Source organism: Pleurodeles waltl, chromosome 6 (genome assembly GCF_031143425.1).
Source record: "Pleurodeles waltl isolate 20211129_DDA chromosome 6, aPleWal1.hap1.20221129, whole genome shotgun sequence".
NCBI classification, from domain to species: domain Eukaryota; kingdom Metazoa; phylum Chordata; class Amphibia; order Caudata; family Salamandridae; genus Pleurodeles; species Pleurodeles waltl.
In genome coordinates, this window is record NC_090445.1 from 1,661,149,944 (window position 1) to 1,661,167,035 (window position 17,092).

The 17,092-nt window shown below is 44.6% G+C and overlaps 1 protein-coding gene across 1 annotated transcript in view; it reads left to right on the top strand.

The window, feature by feature from the left end:
* NOTCH1 (notch receptor 1) overlaps window positions 1-15,355 on the top strand; it is a 92,124-nt gene extending 76,769 nt beyond the window's left edge. The window contains exons 21-34 of the mRNA XM_069241596.1: window positions 349-533; window positions 1,622-1,754; window positions 2,501-2,758; window positions 2,849-2,961; window positions 3,511-4,079; window positions 4,968-5,396; window positions 7,082-7,230; window positions 7,884-8,100; window positions 8,339-8,423; window positions 8,637-8,802; window positions 10,007-10,305; window positions 11,187-11,334; window positions 11,424-11,521; window positions 12,040-15,355. Coding sequence (XP_069097697.1) covers window positions 349-533; window positions 1,622-1,754; window positions 2,501-2,758; window positions 2,849-2,961; window positions 3,511-4,079; window positions 4,968-5,396; window positions 7,082-7,230; window positions 7,884-8,100; window positions 8,339-8,423; window positions 8,637-8,802; window positions 10,007-10,305; window positions 11,187-11,334; window positions 11,424-11,521; window positions 12,040-13,464 — 4,274 coding nt within the window. The 3' untranslated portion in view covers window positions 13,465-15,355. The remainder of the gene's footprint in view (window positions 1-348; window positions 534-1,621; window positions 1,755-2,500; window positions 2,759-2,848; window positions 2,962-3,510; window positions 4,080-4,967; window positions 5,397-7,081; window positions 7,231-7,883; window positions 8,101-8,338; window positions 8,424-8,636; window positions 8,803-10,006; window positions 10,306-11,186; window positions 11,335-11,423; window positions 11,522-12,039) is intronic.
* Window positions 15,356-17,092: the final 1,737 nt, after the last annotated feature.

Genomic DNA, 17,092 nt, shown 5'->3' on the forward strand with positions numbered 1-17,092 from the left:
CAGCCTACTCCTGAATGACCCAGCCAACCCTCTTGGTGGAGTCTATGCTGAGTGTTGTGTGTGTGATCACACGCTTGCCATGGAGTGTCACTCTAGCGAGTTTCTAATTCAACCAAACTACTGCAGTAGCCGAGGAAACTCCAGCAGTCAATTTGTCTTTGCATTTAGAATTTCCATGAGTGCTAGACATTAGTGGAATCACCAATGACTCAAATAATAGTACTATAGTCTACTTTGTGAATATTGAAGTATCTCTTCCATCTACAAGCTTCGTAGGTACATGATTGGATGTGAGGACTGCTAATCCTCTGTGTTTCTCAGCCACTAACAGTTCTTTGCCAATTGTAGGAGTCGACGTGGCCAATCTGTGCAGGAACTCTGGCCTCTGCGAAGACACGGGCAACACTCACCACTGCCGATGCCAGGCAGGGTACACTGGGAGCTACTGCGAGGAGCAAGTGGATGAATGCTTGCCCAACCCATGCCAGAACGGCGCCACCTGCACAGACTATCTTGGAGGTTACTCTTGTGAGGTACACCATTACCCTACTTTCCAAAGCTGTGGAAACTTGTAGTTAGAGAAACACATTACTGAGATCCTTCCACGTGTAGATGCGATGGCAGTGAAACAGTCGTCTAGACACCAAAGTGGTTATAATGTTCATGCTATATAAAAATCATGATTAACTTAGGAGATATTTAATATTTTGAAAACTCACCCAAGTCCTAAAGAAGAGCACTGCATAACATTAAAAATCCCTTTATCCACCTAAACAGTCATCTTTGGGATTGATCATTCATGTCACATCAGATCACAGAAGCTATAAAATTATAGCCTTTTCATTTAAATAGAAAGGCTCTAGAGCCATTGAGCGGTCTTAACACAATGGGGGTCATTCTGACCCTGGCGGTCCAAGACCGCCAGGGCCACGAATGACAGAAGCACCGCCAACAGGCTGGCGGTGCTTGAAAGCCACAGCCGCGGTCGGAAAACCGGGTCCGGCGGTTTCCCGCCTGATTTCCCCCGGTTGGGCGAATCCTCCATGGCGGTGCTTGGATTCTGACCCCCTTCCCGCCAGCCTGTTTCTGGCGGTTTTCACCGCCAGGAACAGGCTGGCGGGAACGGGTGTCCTGGGGCCCCTGGGGGCCCCTGCACTGCCCATGCCACTGGCCCATGCCAGGGCCCCAGCATGCTTTTCACTGTCTGCATAGCAGACAGTGAAAAGCGCGACGGGTGCAACTGCACCCGTCACACACCTGCAACACCGCCGGCTCCATTCGGAGCCGGCTTCTGTGTTGCAGGCCCCTTTCCCGCTGGGCCGGCGGGCGCTACCTTAGGTAGCGCCCGCCGGCCCAGCGGGAAAGCCGGAATGGCCCCAGCGGTCTTTTGACCGCGGGGCAGCCTTATGGCGGTTCCCTCCAGGCGGCCGGCTACCGCCGCCCGCCGGGGTCAGAATGACCCCAAATGTCTTCTTTTGCAAGAAAGTGGAAGGCTTTTAACATGTTTGCGATGTATTAAATAATAGAATTTGTAGCTGCCTTTTCATTTTGCGCACTGGCCATGCACCCCATATAAACAAAGCTTTACAATAAGGTGCTCCTTTGCTGTGTCTTGTTGCAGTGTGTGGCTGGCTATCACGGGATTAACTGCTCACAGGAGATCAATGAATGCCAATCTCACCCCTGCCAGAATGGAGGCACCTGCATCGACCTCGTCAATACCTACAAATGCTCTTGTCCCAGAGGAACACAAGGTGATTTTGAATATCTAAGACAAAAGTATGCATGTATACCTGGGGGGGTGGGGGGGTCGGGAGGGCATATGGCTGCAAGTGTCTTTGTTGTTCGTCATGTTTGCATAGTATCACCAGCTGGGAAAGGATTCATGTTGAAATCACCGGCGACTCTGTAAAGTGCCCTTGAAACGCTGGTGAAAGCGTAAGCCTTACACAGTACCCAGTTAGATACCTAGCCCTACCTAGTCCAGTGTGTGGAAGCTTGCCAGCTGTGAGTGGCAGGGTTTGGCGAAAAATAAACATCCCAGCCTCTAGAATGAAAGGCGGAAAGATGCCCCTTCTGCTCCCTTCTGTTGGTCTCCTCTTCTTGTTTTACCACAGGCTATGCAAAGTTGAAAGAGTTTTAAAGTGGGAAGATGTTGTTGAACTGTAGCAAGCCTAAACAGGCTTAGGGGATCCTTGTCCGCCATCTGTAGCCATATTTTTGGAATGTGCCCATGTGTAGTTCCATACTCTGATAATAAAGAAACAAGGCAATGTAAAGAAATACAAATATTTACCCAGCCCTGCATCTTGAACATTCGAATAACCAGTATTTGACATTCTAGACTGCCACTTTGTTTGATGATGACACTTGGAGTTTTGAGATGTATTATGACATCAGGCACTGGATGTCACATACCATACTGTGGTCTCCATCACTTTGAAAGAATAGAACATTCAGTGTGTGACAGTTTTGTTTGTATGTCCTTTCTGTACTTTAGGGGTGCACTGTGAAATCAATGTCGACGACTGCAATCCCTTCTTCGATCCCATCACTCACGAGCCGAAGTGCTTCAACAATGGCAAGTGCGTTGATAGGGTTGGCGGTTACAACTGCAATTGCCCACCTGGCTTCGTTGGGGAACGCTGTGAAGGCGATGTCAATGAATGCCTGTCCAACCCGTGCGACCCCCGAGGAACTCAGAACTGCATACAGCTCGTGAACGACTACAGGTGCGAGTGTCGGCAGGGATATTCAGGTAAGCACAACTCGTCCTCGCATTGCGCCAGGCACCGTACACCTTTGTGGTCAGTTCCTTTTTTCTAATCATCTGATGGCTTTTATCCAGGACGACGTTGCAACACTGTGGTTGATGGATGCAAGGGCAAGCCGTGTAGAAATGGTGGAACATGTTCTGTCGCGAGCAACACAGATCGCGGATTCATCTGTAAATGCCCACCTGTAAGTAGCTACGTTTTGAGTGCCTGCCCTTATTTGTTTAAGAGTATTGCCACTGTAGATGTTTGAAGTCTTGAGGAGTCTTCAAGACTTCCTGAGCTAACTATGTTGTGCTCTCAAAGACGAGGCCCAGAGGGGATGCATCATGTCCAGGATAGATTGTCTTCCCGATCAAAGGAGGGGACAGGATGTGGCTACTAGGTCAAGGATTTATACGAAATATATTGCAAAGCTGTTCAATACTATATCAAAGTGCTTGCAGGTTGCCATCTGGGCAACTGTCTCCTTTTATAATTCCACTTCGTGTAACGTTGTGGCCTGTGGAACTTTGGAAGGGGGGGTGTGGTAACAGCTCCTGTAATGTAATGTAAGGTGGATTTGTAAAGCTCTACTTGTTACCCGCGAGGGTATCCTGACTCTAAGAGAAAACAACAGACAAAAAGCATATCCGCTTTGTAGTCGTTTCTAAGAAGGAATCACTTGAATGTTTTTAGAAACCCATCAATTTTGGGGGGAAAATGTGAAAGATAAATGTTTTAACTGTGTTTGCAGGGCTTTGAGGGAGCTATCTGCCAGTACGATTCGCGGTCCTGTGGCAACCTCCCCTGCCTGCATGGCGGAACCTGCGTCTCCACCCACAAGACCTCGCAGTGCATGTGCACCTCGGCCTACACCGGTCCTCAGTGCCAGTACCCCGTGAGCAGCCCCTGCAACTCAAGCCCTTGCTACAACGGGGGCACCTGCAAATTTGTTCCCGAAGCACCGTTTTATCAGTGTGTGTGCCCTGGAAATTTCAATGGCCTCTACTGCCATATATTGGATTTTGATTTCACCGGGGGCGTGGGGCGGGACATCATTCCGCCCGAGATTGAAGAGCAGTGCGAGATCCCGGTGTGCTCATCCTATGCCGGGAACAAAATTTGCAACGCACAGTGCAACAACCATGCATGCGGCTGGGATGGTGGCGACTGCTCCTTAAATTTCAATGACCCCTGGAAGAACTGCACCCAGTCCTTGCAGTGCTGGAAGTATTTCAACGATGGCAAGTGCGATTCGCAGTGCAACAACGCTGGATGCCTCTACGATGGTTTCGACTGTCAGAAAGTGGAAGTTCAGTGCAAGTAAGTGAGCCTTGGCTTTATTTTGGGGTCCAGTGAACACATTCTGGGGCATGCCTTTATTGGCTGCTCACTTCATGAACCAGTGTGAGCAGCTGCTTTAGAAATAGTTTGTTCTGAGAACTTTCTTGTAAAACGTACTTGCTGCAAATTGTAAATTCCGTGGTAATTTGCATTTTTGGCCCAGAATGCTGTTTTACGTATGATGCATAGATCTTATGCAATCATCGTTCTGCAAATATGTTATCTTCCTTGTCAGAATTTGGCCTATGAACACTAGAGTCTAAAGGGTATTGAACCAAGGATTCTTTTGCTCAGAGTTCAAACCGATGATCAGATTTATAGCTCTCATATGCCATTAACAGGGCAGAAATAATAATAATTGCCTTTAGCAATTTGCCATTTGCCTCTTCACAGTACCGCTGTTAGTTCCATGCACTTATTTCAAGTTCCTTGAATTTAGCGAAGTCCACATAAATAAAAGTCTTACTTGTGTGATCTACAAGAGTTACATTGTGAGCTAATCTAAAGGCTCTATTGGTTAGATTCTATTTCAGCTTTCATAGTGGTACTCCATTTGTGGCTTCTCCTAGGGTAGATTTCCAATAAACATAGACCTCTTCAGACTCAGTGGGGGAAAGTAGTTATTTCCAGTTGATCCTCTTCAAGCAGAGTTGGAAAACACTGACACTAATAAGCAATTAAAAAAATTAATTTGCTTTTCACTCAATCAGATTTTAGTATTGATGGCAAAAACTGCCCATCTTGTTACCTTATTTTGATCTAATATTATTCCTGAACAGCTTTTTTATTGGTCTGTTTGATAATGTGTGGGCAAAGAAAGACACATGAGTTTTAAAAATCTAAATGCCACTTTTTTTTTATTTGCAGCCCTTTGTACGATCAATACTGTAGAGACCATTTTCAAGATGGCCACTGCGACCAAGGCTGTAATAATGCAGAATGTGAATGGGATGGTTTGGACTGCTCCAACAACATGCCAGAAAAGCTTGCAGATGGAACCCTGGTTATCGTAGTCCTCACACCACCTGAACTATTGAAGAATAACTCATTTAACTTCCTCCGGGAGCTGAGCCGAGTCCTTCACACCAACGTAGTGTTCAAGAAGGACAGCAAAGGCGAGTACATGATAATCCCATACTACGGAAGTGATGAAGAGCTGACCAAGCACCACATCAAAAGGTCCACCGAACCCTGGTCAGATGTCTCCACGAATGTCTTCAATAAAGTAAAAATGTCCCTCTACACGTCATCCAATGGCCGGCAGCGCAGAGAGTTGGACCAAATGGAAATCAAAGGGTGAGTAAACCATTTGATCAGAAAATAGCATTTTAGAATACGGTATCAACCTAGGTTTAGTTTAATTCTATTTAAATGGATATCTCTAGCTTTCTCATGCCTTCTGAGCCAACAGAAGTGAGGTTTGATGGTTTAGGATGTAGATTTTGTTGGAACTTGTGATCATAGACTTCCCAGTTTTGGAAATTGCCGAAAAAAGGGAAGGTGACCATACAGTTTTCTCCACGCATATTCTAAGGCTTGCATTTTTACCTTAAAATACACAAACACTATGACCAGAATCCTAATAATTAACCCACAGTTTCATTACTGTTAGTGGTACTTAAACTCACTCACACAGTTGCCATGTTTCGTCCAAAGCCATATGCATCTCTGCCTCCTGATGGCGCTGTGTCTTGCTGAGCCCACCTGACAATGTACCTGCTCGGTAGAGGTCACTGGTACCTCCCTTACCTGGAGCTCTTGTGCACATTCCTAAACATTTCTCCCATTTTTGGGATCCAACTTGAAAAGTAAAATAGCGGGTGGAGTCCTTCTGTGGGGAACAAACTGCTGCTGGACTTCCCAAATGCCTTATCATACTTTGATTAACCATCATTGTCATTCAAGCGCACATCCATATGTATTGGCTGCAGAACATTCTGGAAGATCTGAACATTTGCAGATTCTGATTGGTTGAGGGATAGTTAGAATGGACTAATGTCTGCAGTTGCACACAAGAGGAAATGTGTTGGTTTCCCAAAAAAATGCATTTGTGCCATAGTGGGCAGCCCACTGCCAGTGAATGGGAGCCTTCTGACTTTGTCCACCCATAGGAATTTATAGTGGAAGGGTTATCCCCAGAAACACATCCTTAGTTAGACAGAGCACGATAACCTCTACACTATGGTGCAAAACCGTGCAACCACTCAAGGGATGGCACTAGCTGGAGGACAGTCTCTATACATGTGACACTGTATGGAGTTGTGGCATAATGTAGCACAGAAAATTTGGATGCTGCACTGCATGAAAAGTTAGTAAATCTGGGCCCAGTGTTTTAGCCAATCTGACTGGTCCACTTCGACCAATCAGAATGGCGTTAACACCCCATACTGAACTAAAACGACTTTGTGGTCCAGGATATTGCCTGGCATCAACGGTCACTGAAGGGCACTCAATGCAGGTTGGTTGCGGAGAGGATAAACTTTAAATGCTGTCGTAGAGAAAGTTAAATGCAGTGGAGTCAGCAGCACACCGAAGCTGGCAGATCGCACCCATTTCTAAGTCACCCAGTATCACCCTTGTCCAAAGAGAAGAGAACCCTTGGCCTGCTTTTGGAGGTAACTGTGCAGCATCTGTTGGCCTTGATTAAGCAGTGCGCCTAAAATGATGGATTCCAAGAACAGCACATCACCTTCTGAGGTCAACGTGCTGCGTCCATTGAAAAGCTGAAAGCTGTGGCTTGCAGTATGCCCTGGCCTCCTGCTGTATGTTTACCGCACCTCTTCTTTCGTATCCATCCTAACTTCACTGACTACAGGTCAGTCCTGAGATAGCTTTCGGGAAATTAAAATGTAAAGGGCAGTGTCTTTGTGCACTTTTTTTGACGAAATCTGATGTGTGTTTATTGTTGTCTGAGTCTTTCTGTTGCTTTGCTGAATTCCCCTTCTCCATCTGAAGTGCCTGCATTTTTCTTATCCTCGTAGGTCAATTGTCTATCTGGAAATTGACAACCGCCAGTGCTTCCAGTCGTCTTCGCAGTGTTTCCAGAGCGCCACCGACGTGGCCGCCTTCCTGGGCGCCCTGGCCTCCCACGGCAACCTCAACATCCCCTACAAGATCGAGGCCGTCAAAAGTAAGCAGCTCGAGTGGTCCTCTCGGCATCTGCAGTCGGGTTACGAAATATCGAAAGCACCAGCCAATGGACGGGTGGGGGGAGGGAGCCCAGGGCGGCCAATACCCTTTGAAATCATTTTTAACTTTCAGATAACAAGAGCAGCAACTGTACCGGAGCCCAGCTCAGAGAGGCTTCATATCATAAGGGATTCCCCCTTTTTTTTCTGCTCAATGAAGTAAATAGACTGTGTCTTATTTTCCACCGATGGATTTATCTCAAAATCATTACTGTTTTTTTTTTTTATAAACCAAGAAATTGATCGATGCCCCGTGCAAGGTGTTGAAGTTTGTATCTTGAAAATCCCCTCTAAATCCTTTGTCTTAAGAGCTCAGTGCAAGGGCGGCTGATTTGAAGTTATCTAATCCCTTTTCTCAAAGGGTGAAAAGTAAAGCACTCTCCGCGTACAGCCGCCTTTTACAGGAGTGAAAGGAGGCATAGTTTGCAATTCTGATTAATAGCGCATAAAATGACCTTATTTCTTCAGAGGGTTTCCAGCCTCCCTCCTGCTTTTTTTCGTTTAATGAACTCATTCCGCCTCATATTCGCTCCTGACACCGGTTTGAAATGCAGCCTGATGTCTCTGGACCTCACCGCCCTCTGCTTCTTTCCAGGTGAAACTGGGGAGCCCTCCAAGGGGTCTCAGTTGTATCTTATGTACGTGGTGATGGCGGCCCTTGTCGTGCTGGCTTTCATCGGCGTGGGGGTCCTGGTGTCTCGCAAGCGGCACCGGGAGCATGGCCAGCTCTGGTTCCCAGAAGGCTTCAAGGTGACTGAGGCCAACAAGAGTAAGCGACGGCCGCCCCTGGGGGAGGATTCCGTGGGCTTGAAGTAAGTCATCTTCACGTTCTTTGTAACCCTGCACGGAATGTGATGTACATTTCTCGCACTCGCAATATGTGTCGCGCATGTTCCTGCACTTTTCGCTTTGCAATAATTTTCTTATGAGCCTGGAATATATTTATGGGATTTTTGTTTAATACAAAAATCACATTATTAGGATCATGTTTTGTTCGAATCATCTGCTCTTTGTTAGGCACGAATTCATTTTTGTCTTTTTGTTTTATAGACCCCTGAAAAATGCAACTGATTTAATGGATGACAATCAGACTGAGTGGGGCGATGAAGAAACATTGGAAAGCAAAAGATTTAGGGTGAGCCATTGGGAAGATATTCTTTGTGTTGTACCAGAGGATGCTGATTGAAGTATAAACATTAAAGACTGTAGTTGGCAATTGGGAAAATGTGAATCCCCATTTGCAGCAAGGCATAGAGGTGTTCATATCACTTTGGTTGTTTGATGGCAATCTTTGTTCTTGCACTGTGCCTCCTTGTTGTCTAATGTGTTTATCCATTTTCTCTGTCAGTTTGAACAGGAAGCGATGCTCCCCGACATGAACGATCAGACGGATCGCCGACAGTGGACTCAGCAACACCTGGACGCGGCCGACCTGCGCATCTCTTCCATGGCCCCGACACCACCCCAAGGCGAGATTGACCCTGACTGCCTGGATGTTAACGTCCGCGGTCCTGGTAAGGGGAAAACTCTCAATTTCACGCCTTTCTGTTTTTTCCACATTGCTAATGTTGTTAAGGAAGAACTTGGTTCAACTTTGGAAGCAGAGTTGCAATTGTTTGAAATTGATACCTGCACTTCAAGTTGGCTCACAAAAAAGACTGAACTAAAAGAAGATAAAGCCGGACCTTACGGAAGGCTTTCTAGGTGCCCAAGAACAAATGGCATGGAAGGTGTACTTCAGCGGGATACTTATTCCAGGGGATGTGATAGTAAAATGTCTTCTGTATACATTTGGAAAGTTTTTAATGCAAATGTAAATAAATGGAAGGAAGAGACTCCACTTGCATTGTGCAGCCATAAATGTGCATTCAAAGACGTGTTCTGCAAGACCATGGTGAGAAAAATGAGGTCTTAAGGGTATGGATCAGAAAGGGGTGTCGAAGATCACACCTGCCTTGTGCCATGGTTCTACCTGGGTAGGTGGGTCCGTCATGAACATCGAGGCTCTTGAATCCTCCTTCTAAGGTTATAGCGGGATGTTTGGGGTGGTAGTAAATGGGGTTGGAGCTCGGTGTGGGAGATATTGCATGAGTTATTTTTGTGATGTGTTACAGCAATGAACCACATAACTGCTGCTTCTTCTGCATGTTATCACCTTTATTTTATGCCTTTTGTGTTAACCTACCATCTTGCAAAGACATATAACTTCATTTATAATTTAATGAGGGCTGGGAGCACTCAGAAGAGACTAGTGGGTTCAATGTGCACATACAGCCCGATAAGCAATATGGGATTTGGTGTTTCTAAATTAGTTATCTACCCTGTTTCCTCACTCCTGTAATTTGGAATCTTTCTTTTGTCTAAATTAAGCTCTGTAAATTACACATCCTTCAGTCAATGGGTTTCACCTCGTTCATCTGTAAAAAAAAAAAAAAAAAAGACATGATATTTTGTATGAAAGCCTTTACGCTAATGATGTGTTCTTGCATTTGTTCATTTTGTTCAGTGATTGAAAACATGGCCAAAACGAGTTAAATTCCACTTCTTACAGAACATTAAAAATGCAATGAACATATTATAAAAAAAAAAATACAAAGCCCACTGATAAAGAGTTGCCTTGTAAAATCAACAGACATAATTTTCATATTGACACAGAATCATTGCTTTTTTGTGTAAAGGCTTATAGTATAATTTGTAATTTATTTACACCCTTTTCAGATGGATTTACCCCACTGATGATCGCTTCGTGCAGTGGAGGTGGACTGGAAACGGGGAACAGCGAAGAGGAGGAAGACGCATCTGTCAACGTCATCTCTGACTTCCTCTACCAGGGTGCCAATCTTCACAACCAAACGGACAGAACCGGGGAGACGGCTCTCCACCTGGCTGCACGATACGCACGCTCAGATGCCGCTAAACGTCTGCTGGAGGCTAGCGCTAACGCCAATGTTCAGGACAACATGGGAAGGACTCCCCTCCATGCTGCCGTGGCTGCTGATGCTCAAGGTGTCTTCCAGGTACGTGAACGTTCAGGATTTCTAAGTGCTCTTTGTTCTGGGAAATGAGTGGCAGATGAGATGCATGAAGTCAGCTCTTCCGACATAAATTATCTCGTCTTTGCGACCTCCACCTAAGATTTTTGACTTGTTCCTGCCATCGTCTTATCATTCTTGGCAGATAGTGTGCTTTTTTTCTCTCTCCAGCTAATGCAGCAGTAGTTGTGTGATGGTGGTGGTGCAGCTCCTCTAGAGTTTGCTGAGAGTTAGCCTGGTTTCCATGAAGTACCTATAATGTTTTCCTAAAGCAAGTCTATATGTCACAGTATCGAGGTCAGTAATATCAACCTGCACGTACGTTGTCTTCACAATATCGACCACTGACATTTTGTCAATATTTTGGAGCTGATGTAAGTGCAGACCAATATTAAAACTTGAGTATTGAGGTAGGACTCCTGGTACCTTAGCATCTTATTGTAACATGCCATCTCACAGAAGGATATATTGATTTCTAGGTATAAATATATAGAAAAGAGATTTTCTGACTCTTTTTAATATACAACTCTCTTACAAAAGAAAGGCAAATTGTTCCTTCTTTAGATAGAAAAAAAGGCCATGATGATGCATGATGGGTTTAAAACCTATAATCCCATGTCTTACATGTTAGTGTTAGCTCCTTAGTTAACCTAGCTACTTCGCGGCCCAAAAAAAGGACAAAACTACGTAAAGATGAATTGAATTCAATCATCAGCAAGAGTGATAAAAGATCATGCTATCAGAGAGCGGTGTGAAGTTATCTGTTTAGTAGTATAGTCAGTTTGTTTATTTAATTAAATACTGCTGAATATGTAGTCCATTTAATTCTTTAGATTTGTGACCACCCACTATCTTTGTGCCCACAGATTTTAATCCGGAACAGAGCTACTGAGCTGGATGCCCGCATGCATGATGGGACGACCCCATTGATCCTGGCGGCTCGATTAGCAGTGGAGGGGATGGTGGAAGAACTCATCAACTGCCATGCAGATGTCAATTCAGTGGATGACCTAGGTAGGGCAAAAAGTTTGTTCGTAGCGTGCCTCCGCAAAAAGAGTCCCGCTGCTGAAGCACGTACTGACCTCTCTGCTCTCTGAATGTAGGTAAATCGGCTCTGCACTGGGCCGCTGCTGTGAACAACGTGGACGCTGCCGTGGTGCTCCTGAAGAGCGGCGCCAACAAAGACATGCAGGACAACAAGGTAACCTCTCGCGCGGCTGCATGTCACAACCACAGGTTTCCTTGAGCACTAAATGCAAAGGTGGAGCTCGATGGCCTCTCTTGAGCATCCCTCACTCTGTGATTGGCACATTTATCTCAGTACTAAATGTTGGTTTACTTGGGGTTCTATAATCCCTGTATTGTGCCTGTGCTTGTCATACTATTTGCTGACAATGCATGGTTGTGTTTCTGTAGGTGTGAGTGCATGTGTTGCTCATATATCCTATGGTGTGGGTGCATTTAGTCATGCCTAGATCTTGTGTGTGTGCGCGTGTGTGCATGCTTCTGCAATCACCAGCTCAAACCTCTAGCATGTATTTAATTTGAATGCATGTCAGACTGTTGTACAGCTTTAGATACCTGGTTGTAATGTAGATATGCGTGGAATTCACATTCGTGCTTAAACTGCAAAAATTATTCACACTGTAGCAATATTGATTCATATGAAAAAAAAGGCTAGGCTCACCTCTGTTGTCTTTTCCTCTCCTTACATTACAGGAGGAAACGCCATTATTCCTTGCAGCAAGAGAAGGAAGCTACGAGACTGGCAAAGTTCTCTTGGACCACTTTGCAAACAGGGACATCACAGATCATATGGACCGGCTTCCTCGTGACATTGCTCAGGAGCGTATGCACCACGACATCGTACGGCTTCTGGATGAGTACAACTTGGTCCGGAGCCCACAGATGCACAACAGCCTGGGGGCACCCACCTTGTCCCCTCAGATCTGCTCTCCCAGCAGCTACATGAGCAATATGAAACCTGGTGCCCAAGGGAAGAAAGCCAGAAAGCAAAGTATTAAAAGTAATGGGTGTAATGGGAAGGAGTCCAAAGACATCAAAGCTAGGAGGAAAAAATCGCAGGATGGGAAAAACCTTCTGGACAGCTCTGGTGGATTATCACCGGTGGACTCACTTGAATCACCCCACGGCTACATTTCAGACGTGGCTTCCCCACCACTGATGACCTCTCCATTTCAACAGTCCCCTTCCATGGCTCTGAACCACCTGCCGGGCATGACCGATAGTCACATGACCCTCAGTCATCACAACATGGCAGGAAAGCAAGACATGACAATGGCTGGCTCCAACAGAATGACATTTGAGCCAGTGCCTCCGCGTCTTTCTCATCTCTCTGTGTCAAGCCCCAGTACCGTAATGAGCAGCGGCGCTTTAAATTTTACTGTGGGCGGAGCACCAACCATGAATGGGCAGTGTGATTGGCTCTCAAGGTTACAAAACGGGATGGTTTCAAACCAGTATAGTGCACTGAGAAATAATGTCCAGTCGGGTGTCCACCAGCCGGGTCACGGCATGATGACATCTCTGCAGAATGGCTTGCCCACAACAACATTGTCCCAAATGATGAGCTACCAGGCAATGCCCAACACAAGGATAGGCAGCCAGCCCCATTTGATGCAGGCCCAGCAACTGCAGCAAATGCAGCAGCAGAACCTTCAACAGCAAATTCAGCAGCAGCAACAGCAACAACAAACTATGCAGCAACACCACAATTCTAGCTCTTCTGCCAGTAACCATATTAATCAAGTGTTCTGCAGCAACGATTTAACCCAAGCAGATCTGCAGCAGATGACCAGCAACAACATGGCGGTTCACACAATTTTGCCTCAAGATACCCAGCTTCTCCCATCATCCCTACCATCTTCACTCACCCAGTCTATAGCGACTACACAGTTTTTAACACCGCCATCCCAACACAGTTACTCTTCTCCAATTGACAACACTCCGAGCCACCAACTTCAGGTGTCCGATCACCCCTTTTTGACTCCATCTCCTGAATCCCCAGACCAGTGGTCAAGCTCTTCTCCTCATTCCAACATTTCCGATTGGTCGGAAGGTATTTCTAGCCCCCCTACGAGCATGCAAGCACAAATGGCACACATCCCGGAGGCATTTAAGTAAAATAATTTGTTCTAGAGACAGCGGTACACAGTGGAACTCAAGGTTTTACCTAAATATATAATTAAAAGAAACTTTTGGAAAAACTCTAAAAACACTGTGCTTTGACTGAAGGATCCTTTTATACAATTTTATACAGAAAAAAACTTTTTTAAAAAACTTTTTTAGTATTTATTTATGTACTTTTACATGAAAACACTGCCTTTTTTATTTATACATTCTGTTTCTAAAGACTCAAGGCTCAACCCTTTGTCAAATTTGTAGAAATTTGAAACTAGCTCTTCATAGAGATTTTTTATCCATATCATTAATATAATGTTCATATTTTTTGTAAAGATATACGCAAAGATTCTTGATTGTGAAAAATACATGTATTTATTGATTTTCCTGGAAAGTAAAGACAAGAAATGTGGTGATGTGAACATCAACAGCACAATGAGAAATGAAACAGGAAACCGATCTTTTGAAATGTACTACAAATTGTGTCCTGCAATGTTCAATGTTTGTTTAAAGTTTCAGTATTACAAAGTTGTATATATATTTGACTTCAACCACTGGTGGATGCTTTGCCTTTTGTCCTTAACTTAAACAGCTGCTACTGCTGAAAATGTAGGCCCTAGATTTTCAAAAAAGTCAATAAGCTAGATTTAGATGACCACACTGCATAAATTACAACTTACTAAAGATCGTTGGGAAGAACATGGAAAGACGGAAACCCCTCCTTAATCAGTGTGTTTAAACCATGTGCCCTTTACTTGATATACCAATAGCCAATTGATGTGCTGGGACATGAACATCTGGGGAAAAGGCGCTATTTTACAGAAAGAAATTGGTAGATCTGATAGGCCATGTGAACCAAAAGAGTACTCTTAGAAGAACATCCCATTGGAGGATTTGAACTTTCCCTTGTTGATATCATCTAATTTGCAGTAAATATCTCACCAACAGGAATTGCTGCTTTTCTGACCGAAACTTTGTGAATTCAATTGAGTTTTAAATTTGTGTAAGCTGTTTGTTAGCCAGGATTTTTCTTGGGTGGCAGAGCTTTGCGTATAAGTTAATCAACAGCCTTGGAAATTGCATCAGAGATGTAGTCACCCAATTCAAATATCAGATTCACCGCTTTCCCCTGATTGTGGCATAAACTGTTTATTAGCTTGATGTAAATACTGAAATAGTTGGTTTTCAGCTGAACAAAGTTCTGTATGTGACTAGGCAGTAGGCTTTGCAGTCTGGCTGGTGTATTTTATCCTGTGTACCAGGATGCATCATTCACTGAAACAAGAACGCAACCATGTAGTGTGTTGTATAAGCCTGTGGCCGATGTTTTATGTTTGTAAATATCTTTTTAAAAAGGAGGATTTTGTTTAAAAAATCTTAGCAAGTGACTCTTATAAAATGCTGTTCAGATGTCTCGCACTTGCCGTGCGCCAGCAGCAGGGATGGTGCATGGAAGAATCTCATGGAACAGTCAGTAACAAAACACTGTATATACCTGTGACTACTTGTCTTGGTAAGTAGAAGGTGCAGATTTGCAATATGTGCCACAGTCCAGTAGTAACCAAGACTTGAAGTCTGCCAAATGGAGGTGTCTGCAACCTATTCCTAATGGTGTTATCTGCTGGCGAAACGATGCAGTAGTGACTTTGAGCACCGCCCATCAGGCATGGTGAGGTCAGCTGGTTCCGGCTCTTACGGTAACGTTTTATAAACTACTTTACACTGTAGTTTACAAAAGAATGCTGTAGTACAAGTGTCTACCTGCAAAGTTGTAGTTTGCAAAGGCAATGTATTTTTGTTAACCGATCTGTAATCTCTGATGTGTCTTCCTCTAATAAAATTATGCTAAATGGTGTCTAGATTTTAATAAAAGCAAGTTGTTTTGTTTCATAAATTTCTTTCTTTTGTGGTCTTATTTCTTTCCTTCCGCAGATCTCTTTTCTCGCACTTTCCATGCTGATTGTTCAGTTTGTCACAATCATCTTGTAGTAAATTCATCATCTAAAATTCCTGCAACTTAATGTTTAAGTTGTGCACCTAACAGGGGAAGGTGTATACTATCAAACATATCTAAGTGTTGATTATCACATTTTTCCTAAATCATACAATGATGGGAGGGCCCAGGCTGGCAGACTGCACTGGTGGCTTATTAGCAGTATGCTAAATATGTCATGCTACAATCTCTTCCGGATCTCCGTTGTCAGAGAGATATCACTGCTGCATTCCCTATAGATCACCTTGAGTTCTGGGGGTGCCACCCAACATTTCTTGGTAGAGCACAATTGATAAGTAAAGACATAGAAAGTAACTCCTAATATGCCCGGGGTGAACCCAATTAGTATTTATGGAAAATCTAGACTTCCTTGAAGAAGGGAGTGCATTAATCTGGGCTGCGTCATAGCGCTTTTTTAAACTAGTTTTAGCTACACTGGAAAGCATCGGCAGTGCTGTACAGAATGACTACAAAATATTGCCAAATCCAAAAGCTCTCATAGGTGAGGCCTATTGACTTTACTGGAGTGGATTAGAGTGGCATAGCATTGAGTGGGCTGGCATCGTGTGGCTTGGAGTGGACTGGCATTGTGTGGCGTGGAGGGGCTTTGTATGGCATGGAATAGATTGGCATTCTGTGGCATAAAGTGGCACTGTGTGGCATGGAGTGGTGTGGCATTGTGTGGAGTAGAGTGGCATTGTGAAAAGTGGATTTGTGTGGCTTTGTGTGTAGTAGAGCGGCATTGTGTGGCATGGAGTACATATAAATAAAATTACAATGGTGCGTCATAGAGAGTGGGGTGGAGTGGCATTGTGTGGAGTTGGGTGGAGTGGCATTCTGTGGCGTGGAACTGTGTGCCATTGTGTGAAGTGTATTGTGTGAAACGCAGTGGAATTGTGTGCTGTGGAGAGGAATTGTGTGGATTGTAGTAGAAATGTGTGGAGTGGGATTGTGTCACGTAGAATAGAGACGTACTGCGTGGTGTAAAATGGAATTGTTTAGAGTTGAGTGCATTGGGATTGTGTGGAGTGGAGTAGAATTGTGTGGAATTGAGTGGAGTGGATTGGAATTGTGTTATTATGTGGCATGGCATAGAGTGGACTTGTTTTGATTTGTGTGGAGTGGAGTGGGATTGTGTGGCACGAAATAGAGTGGATTGGAGTGGAATAGCTTTGTGTGGAGTAGAGTGGAACTGTATGGCACTGCATGGAGTGCAACTGTGTGGCATGGAGTGGGATTGTGTGGCATGGAATGGAGTGGATGGGAGTGGAGTAGCATTGTGTGGAGTGGAATTGTATGGCACAGCGTGGAGTGCAATTGTATGGCGTGGAGTGGAATTATGTGACATTGTGTGAAGTTAAGTGCAGAGGACTGGAACTGTGTGTCCTGTGGAGTGGAGTGAAATTGTGTGACAGTGTATGGTGTGAAGTGGAATAGTGTGGCGAAGGAGTAGAGTGGAGTTGTGTGGCACTGTGATGTGGAATTGTGTGGCCTTGTGTGGAGCGGAAATGTGTGGCCTTGCGTGGAGTGGAATTGTATTGTGTGGAGTGCAGTGGGATTGTGTGGCATGTAATGGAACAGCATTGTGTGTAGTAGAGTAGAATTGTACGGCACTGCGTGGAGTGCAATTGTGCGACA